The 16,432-nt window shown below is 42.5% G+C and overlaps 1 protein-coding gene across 5 annotated transcripts in view; it reads left to right on the top strand.

The window, feature by feature from the left end:
- The window catches only part of LOC146557277 (partitioning defective 3 homolog B-like), a 224,139-nt gene that overhangs the window by 144,681 nt on the left and 63,026 nt on the right, over positions 1–16,432 (top strand). For all 5 annotated transcript variants that reach the window (XM_085250599.1, XM_085250598.1, XM_085250597.1 and 2 more), the window contains 2 exons: positions 4,417–4,527; positions 4,797–5,156. In XM_085250599.1, the coding sequence (XP_085106725.1) occupies positions 4,417–4,527; positions 4,797–5,156 (471 nt within the window). The remainder of the gene's footprint in view (positions 1–4,416; positions 4,528–4,796; positions 5,157–16,432) is intronic.

The raw sequence follows: 16,432 nt of genomic DNA, 5'->3' as shown, positions 1-16,432 counted from the left end.
CGGTCCAATTTTTAGCTGTCCACTGTAGCCACACATTTGTGTTCTTGAGATTGGTTTTCCAAGTTTGTAAAGCCTTTCTGTCAGCTTCAACCAGTTTAGGGCATTCCCGTCTGACTTCCCCCATCACCAACACGTTTCTGCCTTCTGAACTCCGACCTTTTAGATGTTGGTTTATTCATTTTCCAGCAGCGTTCTGAGTAAACTTTGGAAACAGTACAGTACGCAGTGAAACAAGACATTCCTCCATGACCACGGTGCTACGTGTGACACAGGACAATCAACACAGGACTGCATAAAGTGCAAATGTGCAAAAACTGCAAAAAAAACAACGACCGTGTAACAGCAGACGGTGCAGACACAACAGTGCAACAATGCAACAATGACAGTGGGTCGTGCAAAAGACTGAGCATTGTGCAGAAAGTAAGTTGGTGTATGAAGGTGTGCGTGTGTGCTTCAAATTAGCAAGACATGGCGATAATCTCGGTGCTAAATGTGTTCTTTAATTTTCAGAGAAGGGTTCTGTTGTTAAAATATATGTTGTGTTCACTTTATCATCTATTCTTTCTGTTAGTATGAGAAGCCGACACTGGAGAGGACGCAGGGGTGAGGAGAAGCATAGAAGAGAGGAGACAGATTAGCTGAAGAGAGAAGTGCTTGATAGCAAAGGGAAGGAGCAAAACGTCAAAGGAGAGGCTGAGGTGACGGGGTGAAAGCAAGGTACGCTGCGGATGAAACGAAAGAGAAATAAGATTAATGGGAGGAAAGCGTGCGCTGAGGAGACGGTCAGAAGGAGTGGACATAAAAGAGCTGTGAGGAAGGGTACGAGAAGGAGTTGAAGGAAAGGGTAAGCCTCTATAGGCAGCGGTAATTAGAGCAAGGCTCGTCCGCTGTGAGGCAAACGCACACACGTGCTGTTAATTCACACAGATGATTGGTGCCCTTCATTGCCCATCGCGTCCACCTCTGTGGGTGGTAAATAGGCTTTTCCCCAGTCTACATGAGGCACTTCAAAGAAACCTATTACCTCTGTGCTCACAATATACCTTCTTTTATTGCAGAAGCAGTGATATGCACGCGCTGAAACAACAAAACAGTCGCACTTTAGAGAAACTGTGACTGTTGTTTGAAATAAACCATAAGCAGGTATAGTGGCACGATCATATATCAATAACTTCACTTGATAAATTAAACATAAAGGCTGTTATAAGGTCATGGTTTGTGTGTTGGAGGTATTAAGTATTTAATACTGGTTTAATTCTCCATGTCCTCCCGACTGTACAGCAGCTGGTTGTAAAGTTTTACCTTCTCCTCCATCGAGCTGGGAGTACGGTAAACACCTCTAAATGGTTTAGTACGGAAACATCATACTTGGTTACGATTTTCAATGAATTTTATTTATACAGCATCAGTTTACACCAACATCTCCTCCAGGTGGTTTATCTTGTGAGGCACAATCAGATGATCTCTTTTGAGCAACAGCTTGACAACAGTGGAGAGGAATGCTCTCTTTTAACAGGAAGTGACCTCTGGCAGAACCAGGCTGAAGGAGGGGGAGTCAAAAACTGCAGAAGCTTTAGGGTGAGGGGAACGAGAAGAGAGAAAAGGGGGAGTATAGAGATATTTTGTTTCTAAACTAATGAAAATGTGCGCAGGTTTTGTAACGTACATGTAACGCTGCAGTGCTAATGCTGCTAACCAGATTTGTACAGTACAAGTCTTCTTAATTACCCTAAAGATGGAGATGTTTGCAGAGATGCTAATTCTCTGTGGAATTTCAAACTGGATCATGGAAAAGAGAACATTTTGTTTGGTTGCTCTTTGAGGAAGTGTGTGCCTGGCTAATTACAGTGCACAGCTTCATTCTATACTCGTTATGTATTATTTTTATTTTCATTGTCCAACAATGACTTTTAAATCTTTTGTAAATCAGAGTTAAAATAAGGTTGCTGAGAGGACGCAGACTCCTCTAAAGACGGATACACGTAATCAAGTTTGGAGCCACCGACTGAGTTTTCAGGACATCGGTGAGCCAACAGGAGTCACTATGAATGAGACCCAAAGTTTCTGTGTGGCAGCACTTCACCGCTCAAACCTTTGTGGTCGGCCCCCATTTTCCATAAGTCACATGACTGGCCGCCATGGAGTTTGCCAAGAGGGATCTAACTGGAGGAAACCAGACACTGAGCAGCACCTCATTAATACCATCCCTACAGTCACACACAGTGGTGGCAGCATTGCTATGTTGGAAGCTCTTTCTGTAGCGCATAATAGCCTCGAGCCGTCTCCGGTGAAAACGTCTTCCAGTGTGCTGAGCAGAAGTTTACATGCTAACGGCACGACAAGCAGAAGTTCAAGAAGGAGAGATCACTTGGAAGAGCTGAATTTACTGAGATGGAGAAATTAAGAGTTTGGTGGTTAGACCAACACGGCAGAATCGAAGGACCAACCGAAGTCTAGATGATGGTGGTGAAGATGAAGACTGAGGCCTGGGTGGAGCTCTGACTGATGTGTCTGTGAGGTGCAGATGGGTGGAGGTGGGTTGCATGAATGAGAGTCTGAAAGGGAGAGTAACAGAGAGCACAGATTTAAACTACGCAAAGTGGAGGCTGGTTGGCTCAAAGAAGGCAGGCAGGAAGATGATTGGACAAGAATACTGATGGCAGTGTTGAGATCGACAGCGAGGGAAGCAGTAGTGATGTAGACAACAGCAGCTCAACCCCCAGGACAGCAGGCAGGTGACTGATTACATTATTGAACTTGTGCACAAACGTCATCGTGATGCCAGGAAAATACAGGAAGCGTTACTGGAAAGGAGCGAAAGGCCTGGAGTTTCCAGGTACTGTCTGGACTTGAACCTAACCTGAAAATAGCGGTGCACTATTGCTCCTCATCCAAGCGGGTGGAGATTGAACATCTGTGCCTGAAATGGGACAAAAACAGTTTTAATCTTCGGGCTCGTTCCAAAGAAGACACTGAGCTGCCATTGCTGTGGAAGGTGCTTTAACTAAAGGTCCTCTACAGGACCCAAAACTGGCTGTACTTTGTCACTGTGTGTAGATTTCTCAATGCACGCAGTGCTAATCTTATTAGGACGTTTAAAGCGAGGCCTGGTTTGTACTTTAGAAATAAATCTTACTTTACTTGTTTGCCTGTAATTGATTTTGGTGATTTGCTGTATATGCATGCTTCCTCTGCAGTCCTAAAGAGTCTTCATTCACTGACCACTTATATTTTCTATGGTCGTATATTTTACTTTATAAAGCCGTTCTAGGTGGACTTTGCATCTACATCTGTACCCTTCTCTGTCCCAGGACTCATAGTTACCATCTAAACTTTAGATGGAGACGGAGGATGTTTCTTTTAAGAAACTTGAAACCATTAAAGTTTTATGTGTATGTGCTGTGGACTTATACTTTATGTTGTATTTGTAGTCTCTCTTGTGAGACAGATTGATCTCAGTGGGACTTCCTGGTAACATAAAGGTAATAATATTAATGATGACGATATTAAATGTTAATAAGAATGTTGAATCCATTTGAAGACGAGTTTGAAATGGAGCAAACAACCTGATTGGGTGAAAAAGCTGGAAACCATAACACAAACGGAGATCAGTGCCTGACAACAACAACTGCAAGTTAACTCAGATTTTAAGGTGTTTTTCACCTTTACAGACTTTTGATGAGCCTTAGAGCTCCGTCAATGCAAAAGCATGAAAATATTGACTCAGGTCATTTTTCTCCAGCTCACAGCTGAAACACAAAATCACCCCAATGTCACCAAATCAGTTCTTACATTTTCATTTCCCACTTTAGTTCACTTTTCATTTTCAGCAGTGGCGGCAAAGTCTGAAGATATAATGATGCTCATTATGACATCCAGTCTTGTGTGTGTGTGTGTCTGCCTGCATCTCCTCCAGGTAATGAATTGTCTGGTGTCCATTAGTGCTGAGTACGCTGTTGATGCTGACCACACAGAAGCAGTATTGACTGCTGTGGTTTGAGTATTGATATGTGGCCACTTAAAGCGGGTCTTTAGGTCTGTCGCGCGTATGCCGTCTTTTAATTTATGTTAGCTTGTATAGACTGCGTTCCTATTGAGCTTCGTGTGTATCCTTCCTCTGTCAAATCTGGATTAACTGCGTGTCTTTTACTCCAGCGTCCGTCGGCATCGAGTTAACCACCTGTGTGTCTAGTTTACTAACCCACCGTGGAAGCTGTTGTTGGTTCAGTTGACTTTTCTATGTGTGTTTATTTGTATGTGAGACGCGAGGGCTGTATCTGCCCTGTGATTCTTTTAAGAGTGGTGCTGATGCAGTGTTTGTCCTTTATCTACGTCCTCTGTATACCAGCTGTACTGTGTGCTGTCTCCGGCTTTCTTTTTGATCCACATGCTGTGTCAATGTTTGCTTCTGTCCAGATTTGGAAAGAAAAAAGAGGAGAAGAAGGAAGCGAAGGCCGCTCTGCAGCGACAAAAGTCAGACCTCCTGAGTGACCATGAGCTCGAGAGGATGAAAGAAGAGAGAGAGAGGTGGGGAGGTTTCTATCCATGAGATGATTAGGATGAAATAGCTGAAATACTGCATGCACTCAGAGGAGGTGTGTTAGTCTGTCTATGCTGAAGAACATGAATGCTCACTTTAACAGCTCTTTTAATTACCTTTATCAGTCTGTCTCCACCCCTCTGTATGCTCCACGCCTGTCATATCTGAGCTCTATGCTTTTGATTTTTTCTATGCTAGTCCACTAATCAAAATACATTCAATAGATGCAATAATTAGTCCTGCGTTTCCTTTCCAGAATCGAGGCATCGCATCCCGAGTTACAAGATCAGCGGCAGGGCGGCGGCGGCGGTTCGGCATATCCCGATTTTGAAGATGATGACGCAGATCCCAACTACGCCCGTATACAATCCTTCAGGGACCGAGATATGGGCTCGGTGCCACAGCCTCTGTCTCAGTCGCCTCCCTACAGAGCGTTTCAGCACGCTCGTACACCTTCCCCTCTCGGCCCATCCGGCTTTCAAGGGCACGGAAATCATACTAACGAGCCCGGAGTCATCCCCGATGATGACCCTCTGGATAGGCTCTACGCCAAAGTCAACAAATCAAGGGGAGCTGGAACTACGTCTCCTCCTGCTCCTCCTCAGGCTAATGACAGGTAAGGAGCTACGACCTTGTTGGGATGTAATGATAAGACGAAAAGGATTTTGAGAGCACAATGGTCTTATTCATTAGTTATGTTCAGATTCTATACCTGGAACATGTGAAAGCTCAGAAAGGTGTGGATACACCAGAGTCCCACCAGGTGTGGCACATGGGAGGCTCCCAGTGGAGCTTGTGAAAAAGGTTCCCCATCAGTGGGTTACAGGGGCCATCACACAGCTACAGCGTACTGTTACCTGTGTGTCAGAAAGGTGTCGTGTATACACAGAACATGACCAAAGCGTGCTGTCACTTTTAGTCCACCTCCTGTTCCTCGTCAGTGTTGCAGTACAGCAGCATCTTCATGTTTCCATTCTCTTTGCTCTTCTACTGAATCACATTCATCTGCCTGAGGCCTGTGTGTGTGTGTGTGTGTGTGTGTGTGTGTGTGTGTGTGTGTGTGTGTGTGTGTGTGTGTGTGTGTGTGTGTGCCAGTTTTAAAACAATACAGATAGAGACAGACAAAAAGAAAAGATTGACTTGTTTGTGCTTCAGTCTTCAGTATGAGTGGCTGTGCGCTGACGTACACATAACATCCGTGTGTGTGTGTGTGTGTGTCATAAGAAAGCAGGGCTCAGTGTTCCTCTCCGTTTCCCAATCCTGACTTCTTTCCTTTATGATGTCAGTCACAGCTCACTTACCTCTGAATATATCTGCCAGTGCAGATATTCTCCCACACACGTGTGCATCCACCTCATTTCTGTACCTGTCTCCTTGCAAAGGAGTAAAGCTGTTTGATGGACAGCTACGAGCATCCCGGAGATGTTTTCTGACACTGCCTTTCCTGTATTCTTAACTTCGTGCCTAAGAGGGTTTTTCTTTTTAAATGCAGAGTCAGGACTCTTTGACCTTGATTCACAGTGTCGAGTCCCTCAACATTATTAAAAGAAATCTCATTGTTAAGAGGATTCACAAAAAGAAAACTGTCTCACCAAGCATGTAAGCTGTGCTCGGGAATCAGATAATACACCGAAAGACAATCATCTACAGTATCTCACAAAGCTGTTTTCCCCAACAGTCCACAAATTCCCCCCTCTCTGAGTTTTTCTTCTTCACTGGAAGCTGGTTAACTGCCATTTACTTTACTCTAATTAATTTGATAAGCGCCACCACAGAGAGCCACAGAGTAGCTATTCTGGTAAGTCTAATTGGCAGGGTGGGAAATCAGTTTAGAGTGCCTCCATGTTCGGAGGCAAAATATTGATATTTGCCAGTAGTGTATTGATAATGTATTACAAGAAGAAATTTCACAATATGTTGCTGTCTTAAGTCTCCCACTCATAAATCTCATTCTATGCAAAAATATAAAATGTTATATTTATATAACAAAATAATAAAAATGCCCTTTTTAAATGGTTTGCCTCATATAATCTGTAAAACCAATAAAACCTCTGAATTTAGGCTTTAATACTTATTTTGTTAAATCCAATTTAACGTTTTCTCGTCTTTTTCCTTATTTAAAGCAGCATGGGTCTTAAAATGTTTTGATTTCTTTAGAGCTATATATCTATGGCCTCAGGTTTTGGCAGACGGTGCTGTTCATTTATCATCACTTCCTGAAACCTGATGATGCAGACAGAAGGAAGTGCAGGTATTGGCTGACAGTAATCGATGGTGCTAGAAAAAGAAGTTAGTGTGTCAGCGGGGTGTGTGTGTGTGTGTGTGTGTGTGTGTGTGTGTGTGTGCTGCTGTGAGTCAAGGGAGGCCTGAGCCACTGTATGCATATAGGAGATAAACAAAATCTCTAAGAACTCCATCAGCACGTCAGCAAAGCAGTGAAGAACACCTCTTTCACACACATGCATGCAAACACACACACAGATCGACACAAAGACCAACACAGTGACGGAAACACCGTGCAGCTCACAGCTGAACCCAGCTACGTGTGCTCGTGGAGTTAGGTGTGTGTTAGGTACAGATACGTGTGTGTTAGAAAGAAAGTTGATTGAAAATGGCTCTAAAAGCCAGATTACAAAGCAGGATCTGTAGTGTGCCAGCTGATATTGGATGGTGATGATAACTTAAGTGATAGATAACATCATACCTGAGACCAACACCAAAAAAGCCTAACAAATACAGATGCCTACATGTCTGTAGGTGTCTATGAAGTGTGCAAGAAAGACCACATCAGCAGTGAGCGGGCAGTCAATTGTTAGCTAGTGCTTGATCGTGCAGTAGATTGTGAGAGTTCTGGAAAACAGAGACAAGAGAAGAGCACACATTTTTCTGCAATAATCCCATCATTCTTTTATTATTTGAGTTTAAAGGTGTCCTAAATAATAAGTTATTTAATAGACAAAAGGATATTGTAATCAAAAATATGCATAGAATAGTATGCAATAACATCTTCTAATGCAGGGGTGTCAAACTCAAATACACAGTGGGCCAAAATTCAAATCTGGAACAAGGTCGCGGGCTAACGTTAATATTTATTGAAAAAAAAAAATCTTCCTCCAGATTTAAGAATGAATCTTTTCTTATGGACTCGAACACGTTTTGCTGAAAAACTGAATATGGAACAAGCAAAGCTTAATACTAAACAATATATATATTAGCTGTATAATACCAGTAGGCCAGCTCTAATAGTCATTTGGTATGGCTTCGCGGGCCAAATATAATTAGGCTGCGGGCCAAATTTGGCCCGCGGGCCAGAGTTTGGCACCTATGTTCTAATGCATTCTCATAAACTTCATCAAACAGGAAGGAAAGAGACGGCGTCACTAGCATCTTAATAAACTTCATCCTCACCTCGTACCTCATCTCCTGAACTGAAGTCTCTAACACATGGAAACGTGCACAAACATGTTCATTGTTACTATCATTTATTAAAGCTAATAAATAATGTTTAATGTTGTTTAGCTAGCTCCTGTTGGACAGCTAACAAGAGCTAGCTAAACAACAACAGCTACTTATAAGATAATGTTACGCCAGTTAATTTTATACACTTTCCTTTGAAAAACAGTCTGATTTCATTTATATATATTAGGAGAGTTTCTTCACTAAGTGTTCAACAGTTACACCCACTTCAAAGAATGTTTACTAATACTACTTAACAGCTGCTAACAACAGCTAACAGTGGCTAACAAGAGGTAACAGAGGCTAAGAGTAGCTAACAGCAGCGCTTACTGATAGCTCAGCATATCCTCAATGATTCACCTCAGTCTCTGGTCAGAAGTGAGCTTTTCTGATTTACTGACTCAGGCTCAGACAGAGTCTGCCATAACTGCATCTTCCAGACTAAATAAAGGTGGACACTTCTCACCCAGCATTGACAGCTGAGGTAAACAGTGCACTCACAGCCTTCCACAGATAGGGATGCAGATAGGGTCCAAACAGTAGTAGAATCACACTGGCTGGCCACGGGCGTTACGACGGTACAGTAAAAACGTGATATTTTTGAGCTCTTGGCTGACTAAAACATGTTTGTCCTACAGCAGCCACCGTAGCTGGGATTCTACTTTTGTATTGGGAGGGTTAAAAAAAACAGAAGTCATTTGAAATTTACATCTTGCACTGAAAACTTAAACCTTTAAACATCATATCAGTTTCAGGAAGCATTTACATCTACATTACTACATTTGTATGCAATATGTGGATTAATTAGAAAATGCAGGGGTCGGCAACCTTTCTGATGATGAGTGCCATCTACAATTTCCTCAGAAGTCAGTGTGCCATATGATTGCATTAGCAATAAATGTAATAACGCTCTATATCAACAGTTACACACTATATAGAACAACTTTATAGAATTATATTTGTTCGCAGATGTTGGCAGCTATCAGCGAATAGTCATCAGCTATTTTGAAACAAAAAAACATACACTTGTTATCCATAACAGCAAATGAACTGTACAACAGAAAATGCAAATGCTTTTTATGGTCTCCTCACAACAATGTTAAGAAAAGTAAACTGAGCCAATATGGCATGTTTGTTAATACACATATTAATGTGATCTCTGGTCTCCGAGTGTCCAGCATTCAGAGGCTACCTGAGGACTCATGTGAGAGAAAATGTGCTCACACAGATATGTAGAGCCAAACACTGTCAATAAGGCCTCTGCAATGTGACAGTGATGTACTGTCTTGTTGGTATATGTATGATTTCCATACATTTTACGTCAGATAAAAACGTTGGTTGTAAGATTCAGATAATTATTTAATAAAAGCGAGACATTTTAAATGAGAATAAGAAAGAAAAGTATTTCTTTGTGCCCCCTTTCCCTGTTAATGCCCTACCTGGCCCCCTGGCAAAGCTTTGCTAGACCCGCCCCTGCACAGTTACCAGCTGTCAGCTACTTAGAAAAGGATCCTGGTGTTATTTGTCTCTCAGAAACACTTCATAACTTCAACTCATTCATGTCACCTAAAAGGTAAACCTGTTTCTCCATCACAGCTCTGATGATTCAGTAAGGACATCTCCTGGTTTCATCTTCATGTTTCCCTCTCACCACATATACAAACCATATCATGACCAGCAGCTTTACAGCTGTGGCTCCAGCAAACATCAGCTGATACTTGAAATTAATATTAAATAAATTCTAACAACAGCTGATCAAGCTTAAACGTGCTGCTGTTGTTTAGCGCGACATCCGCTGGTTTCCTCTTTCGGCGCAAAGTGGGCGATAAACAAACAACAGAGAAAAGCCGATCAGCTGATCATTGATCAGTTTCATGATTGAAATAGCAACAGGAGAGGGAGGGGGAGAATGAGAGAAGAAGAGGCAGCTGTGCAGCAAAGACAGAATAAATCCAGCTTTGTGCCTTTTTCATCCTAGCTGAAGTCTGGGACAAACGGTTCCTTTTCAGCTCAACACGAAACGCGTGATATTTTCTCTGAATACGAGACGATTCAGTTTGTACAGGACGGTTGGAAACTCTACTAACTAACCTTATGAATAAAATAAAGTTCACTATCAGTAACATCATAGCACCCACCCAGCTGCATAGAAACTCCGTCATGCTAGCTAGCACGCAGTACGAGTTATTGCAACTGACTGTAAAAAGTCAGCACAACGAAAATAAACTCCACCTAAACTTGGTTTATATCTGACCCAGATAGACTGCAGGTCATAACTTCTTACCTGAAGTTCAGTTCACCTGACACTCGGACCAGCGGCCGCCTCGGGTCTCTACTCCTCCTGCCTCCCCTTTCCCTCATCCACCTGCTGGCCTCCACCACTTACCAATGTTACTGAATCTGTGGAAGCACCGCCATAACCACCACCAAACAACTGAGTTATTTTTACACACCGACCAGCATCTGGCCAATCCACCACCTTCCATTGTTTATACCGTTACAAAGAAAAAAAATCATCGGCCCATAAAAACGAAAAATCACCATCGATGGTGGCCAGTCCAGCTGTGGTCGTGCCATCAGTTAACCCTTCGCGTGCCAGCTGTGGCACGCATGCCTGGGGTTGCCGACCCCTGCTCTAATGGATAGGAATTTGTTTCTCTTTGTATAGCTGGCTTCATGCGTGAACCTTACATTCTAAGATTATATTTAGTTATTTGGTTAGTCAGGGATTTGTGTTAAACAGTTCTATTATGGAAGGACAGTTATTTAACCACACAGCACAGCGATATATCACGCTGTCTGCTTCTCAAGTAGCCTACCACCTTTAATTCCAAAGGGCACTTCCAGCTTAATTCCATATGCATGGCAGAGTTTAGTGCAGACTCATTTAGTAAACTCATTGGACACACCAACACACATGCACACACACACTGAGGCATCCAGACACAACACATTTGGTAAAGATAATAAGCACTAGCATAAATGTGTTTTCAAATAAATGAGCCACATCCTCTCTTCACGTCTACGAACACAGCCTCAAATTTAATAATCCATGCGCCCGTATAATCTATTGTGACAGTTGCACACATTTTCAGAGGACTCTTTCCACCGAGGGAAGGATTTCTCACGTTGGCGTTTCTGCTGATTGACTGTCCTTCTAACAGGCCTCCCAGCATCATCTATCCAAACAGTGTAGTGCCACCCCTCAGTTTTTTTAATCAGCAGGTTATGATTGCTTTGGCAAAGATAAATAGAGTTTAATGAGAGTATCTTTGCTGCTGATCACACTCATGCAGGTGTTTCTGTCTCTGTGAGGAGACTTGGTGAAAATGCATTCACTGTGCCCTCCTTAGCCCTGACTTTAGAAACCACAGCCTACAGCTTGTGAAACCGACCTTTAAATTTACCTTAAAGCTAAGCGTCGATCCTCCAGCAGATGTTGGAAGTTGTGAGTCGGCACTCAGACTGTGATGGTTTCTGCACAAAAAGACTGGCACACCAACACCCAGTCCATTTTCTGAAGTGACTACCAAGCCTCGGATAAGAGCTGCCCTCAGTTTTCTTGAGTGGGTGCCCCCTCCCCACCCTTACCCAGCCACCACCAGCACCAGGTCCAACCCTTCCAAGTACCCCTTGCAGGTTTCCATAACAACCATGACCCCTGGCACTACACCAATTAGAAAACAATCAGCCTTGAGAGACCAGAAAGGAGTAAGCCTGAGAGAGAGGGAGGGAGGTATTGTAGCACTCGGCTGGAAGATAAGTAGAGAGCAATATCGACAAGAAGAGACATAAAGAAAAAACGTCTAGAGTGCATTTGTTTCTGATTTCACAAAGAGAAAGCACAGTTCCTCCTGACTTAATAATAGAGCAGCACAGCATTACTTTTCATTAAGAAATAATACAGCCCCGTGTGGTGGTCTCGCTCGCTGTTTATAACGTTGCAGGTTCAGCAGCTGTGCAGGTGTTGGCAGTTTATTTCCTGCCCTGCAGTCTGAACCAAGCAGTCCATTAGGAAACTGAAACTAGATTTCAAACTAAAATAGTTTATTCAAATAAAAATAAAAACTTTGAACTAAATGATCTTTGAACTGAAATAAAATGCAGCTATAGAGGAAATCTACTTAGTATTAATATCTGTTTATCAGTTTATTTAAAAAAACAAATAAAACTTGCCTGTTGATGCTTTGATGGACGCGTTTACTGACTGAGATCACTGCTTTCAAACAGCTCTGGACTGATTTTCTTAGATTTTGCTTCTGACAAATTCTCTCCATATGGAAAAGACTAAAACTAAGACTGAAAATAATAAAAACTAAACAGAAACAAGAAAATCTGCTCTGGAAACAAAACTGAATTAAAAACGAAAAGTCAAAATGAAATGAAAACTGCTAAATTATACAGTAATATTACACTTTCTCAGAATTTCTATTATTGTAACATAATAGCCTGTTCAGTCCAATTCAGAGTTATTTATACAAATCACAACAACATTCAGCTCAAGGTGCTTTATATTGTAAAGTAGACTCTACAATAACACATACAGAGACAAACCCAACAATCATATGACCCCATGTGAGCAAGCGCTTTGGTGACAGTGGGAAGGAAAAACTCCCTTTTAACAGGAAGAAGCCTCCTCCACCAGGCTCAGGGAGGGGCGGGGCCATCTGCTGCGACCGGGTGGGGTGAGAGAAGGAAGACGGGGGTTGGTAGTTGTTGTAGTTTCTCACACATAATGCTGTTTGGAGGTCTGCTTTTATATGTTTACGCAGCTCATCACATATACTGACGCGCTGGTTGATACACACATCAGTGGAAACAATATACGCTCTCAGGACGTTCAGAGTTGCGTTGGTGAAACAGAAAAACAGACACAGCGGGCGCTCGTACAGGAAGAAGTTATGAGCTTTTAGCGTTGCTCGGCTGGTCACTGGAGAAGCTTTCTGTCCTCTGCGTTAATTAATCAGACGTTCTCTCAGCTCGTCGTGTCGCACACAGTCACACTCACAAGAATACATACTCACTGTCTTTAACCTGCACACCTTTTCCTCTCCCTCACTGTTTCTCTTACACACACACACACACACACACACACACACACACACACTGCAGGAAGTCGTCAGGAGTGCCAGGTTTGTCAGTATGAATGCTGTTTGCCACATAAATCTCTCCATGTAGGTAATTAGCGTTTGGAGGGCTTTGTGAGCATGCGTGTCCGGGTGCTTTGTTGTGAGTTACATGATTTTAACTAAAAAACTGAATGAACAACTAAGACTCCATAAACCTGTGGGCCTGATTTTCTGCTCGTATTTACGCTGCACTGGAACTCTGGAGTGATGGAACTGTTGGTCAGTGATGGTAATTCAGCATTTTGGTCTTTTATTTTGCTGCAACAGCTTTGGAGCCTCTTCACTTTCTCTCTGCATCGCTTTGCCACTTTGGTGGCTGCCTGCTAGCTGGCAGGGGAATTACTAACAAAAATATTTTATTTCAGTCAGACAATAAGAAATTGCATTTAATTCCACCTGCACATACAGCACCGTGCAAAAGTCTTGAGTTACTCCTAATCTCACTTTATTTTGCTTCCAAGGATCAAAACTTTCTGCTCATGTTTTAAATAATTAAACCAGTTTTGTTTTTTGGGACACGGCTGCTTTTTCTCCTTGTAGCTGACCATTTTCACAGAAATGTTTGTTTGTTAAAGTACTTAACACTGACCTATGAATTATTCAGAATATATAAGTCACATAACATAAGTATATAAGTATGCATAATAGACAATTTAGTAGTTTGATACTAATTTTGCACCAAACAAGCTGATTCTCAGAGATTTATTATCTGAAAACTTGGTTTATCCAGGTAAAGTCCGCATCGCCTTAAAAAATGTGAGGAAACTGGACAAATGTGGCAGTTCTAAAAAAGGTTTCTACAGAGGCTGAGGATTATCTGTCGTGTCTTTTATGTCCATCTTATCAGAATTAATGGAATTAAGAAACCAGAAAAGCATCATCAGATTATGATCCACCGTGCAGCACCATCTGGAAAACATCTCGTTTAGTGTTCATGATGATAAAAACCCCAAACACACTGCGGGGCAGTAAAAGCATACATAGATAGTGTTCCACTCTGTGTTTTTCTATCAGTCGTGGATCATCAGAGCCTGGCCTTCACCATTACCGAAGCAGTGTGGGATCATCCTACAGAGAACGGAACAAGAAGAGCTTTGGATGTCCTTCAAGAAGCCTGGAGAAATATTCCTGAAGATACTCAGAGAAAGAATGCAGGTGGTCATTGTTTGGATATCTTAAAACAAATTACTGCAGCTTTCTCAGCAAAATATGAAGAAATGAGGGCAGGCTCAAGACTTTTGCACAGCATTGCAGGGTCTGTAAACTGTTCTTTCTTACCTTTTATGACTGTTGTCATGGATAGTTTACAGGGAAAGCTCATGTTTGACCAGTGTTTACACTGAGACTCCAGATACTCTGTAGGTAAAACATAGAAAACCGAATTTTACGACCAACAGTTACTGTGAAATTGATCGTGCATCATCATTTATAATCTTGCTTATAAACTGAAGCACACAGTTGGATCCAGGAACCAAGGATTGTTTTAGGATTAAAGGAAGTTCAATGAAAGGGGAAGTGGGTTTAAGGACAAAGAGGACGGGAAGAGTGAAGCACGTTAGAAAGAAGAAAGACTGGATTGGCTGCCTGTTGCTAAAGGAACAAGTTAGCAGAAAGAAAATGTAGGATTCAAATCTAAATATGGGCAAAGGCGAATGTGGAGTAAAGAAAAGGGTAGTGGGTGAATAATAATAAGAGAAGAAATACAAGATGAGAGAATTCAAAACTAATAATTTAAATTAAAAGAGGAAAATTCCACACGAGAGAGCGAATATTGTAGGTGGTCCAAATTTTCAGTCTGAGGGGTCGCAAATAAATGCAGGAATGAGAAAAGTGGATCAACTACTGTAGAGAAAAGGAGAAAAGAGGAGGCAGCGAGGGATTCAGAGGGGAAGAGAGGCTAAGTACATGTTTTGGGAAAATTCAACCAATGAGATGAGGGGAAGTCGGTGGACAAAGAGAGGAGAAGGTCAGTGAGTGTCCGAGGCTACAGGGGCAATTAGACTGAGAAAAGTAGATGGGAACACAGAAAAAAGTAAAGGATAAGCTGGACTGAGATGCTTGGAGTAGAAAGTGGTGAATGTGAAGAGGACTAAAAGAGAGGAATGAGAAAAGGTTGTGGGGTGAGGGGTAGTAATGGGGAGCAGACGAGAAAAGAGCCCGAGTGTGTGTTTTCTGGACTCAAAGCGTGTGATTCAGCCTGGCTAATAAGGAAAAGCTCTCAAGAGGCACTCGTGTGCTCCATCCTTTCCTCCCCCTTGCTCTCTTTCCTTCAATAGACCCTTTCTAGGTCTCTCTTCCCCCTGTTGCACTCTCTTCCTCTCATTTAATGATTTCCGCCTCTCGTATTTGCACAAGTAGTTCTCAATGAAAAATAAATTCCATGAAAAGGACATCCGCCCGCGATAGAGCATGTGCGTGGTAAAAGGACACATGGGCACATGCACTCTTCCTCTTCAAAGGACGAGTGCACGCACGTTCACAGACTCGCTAAACGCTGCTATTGTTCATCTGTCATATTATTATTCATACGTTGATGGTTTTCCCTGATTTTCATCTGTCGTGTGTCTACAGATACCTGTGTGCGCTCGGACTGTGTGTTACTGTGTAACAAGACACAATGTAAATACTGCATGTGCGTGTTTCTGTCATACACTCAGTGTGAGCTTCAGTTTTATTTTCTAGCGCTGAATTTGGGCCCCTTGATGGAGTAGTGTGCAGACTCACCCAAACCTACTGCAGAATTAATGCAAACATGAACAGGAAGCGTTTAAACAACAACACATCTCTTTTTTCTTAATTTTTATGTCTTTAACGCATACCTGATTTAAATACTTCCCATTTTCCAGTCTAGGATGTCAACTTTGCCACCTCTTCCATCGCTGCTGCCTTTCTTTTAGGATGAGGTCGTATGGACCAGATATTGAGAAGCATTTCAGTAAAGTGGCTTTGTGGTGGTTTACACATTCGCCTAAAAACCAAAGCATCCCCGGGAAGAGACACAAATCCCTGTGGGGTTACGTCAGGAAGAGCATCCGGGGTAAAAGTGTGCCAAATCAAACACGCGGAGCTTCCCGCTGAGCGTCGTGAATCAGAGAGCAGCCAAAAGCTGAAAGTGGCGCACGGTGTCAGAGTGTAGGTGGTTTGTGCCAGATGTTTTCCCTCAGAGACCGCGGTTCATTACAGTAGACCTCCATGTTGACAGTGTGACCCGGGGGATGAATTAACAGTGCAAATGCTTGTGGACTTTGCTTTGTGTCGCCTTCAGACTCGGACTCTCACGCCGCCGTGTACTTTTGGAGTCGTAATC

This window comes from Mchenga conophoros, linkage group LG16 (assembly GCF_057382185.1).
Source record: "Mchenga conophoros isolate Kocher_MC1m ecotype Shallow Benthic linkage group LG16, M_conophoros_male_GT1.1, whole genome shotgun sequence".
Lineage (NCBI taxonomy): Eukaryota > Metazoa > Chordata > Actinopteri > Cichliformes > Cichlidae > Mchenga > Mchenga conophoros.
The sequence above is the reverse complement of the archived record's forward strand: the minus strand, read 5'-3'. Positions and strand labels throughout refer to the sequence as shown.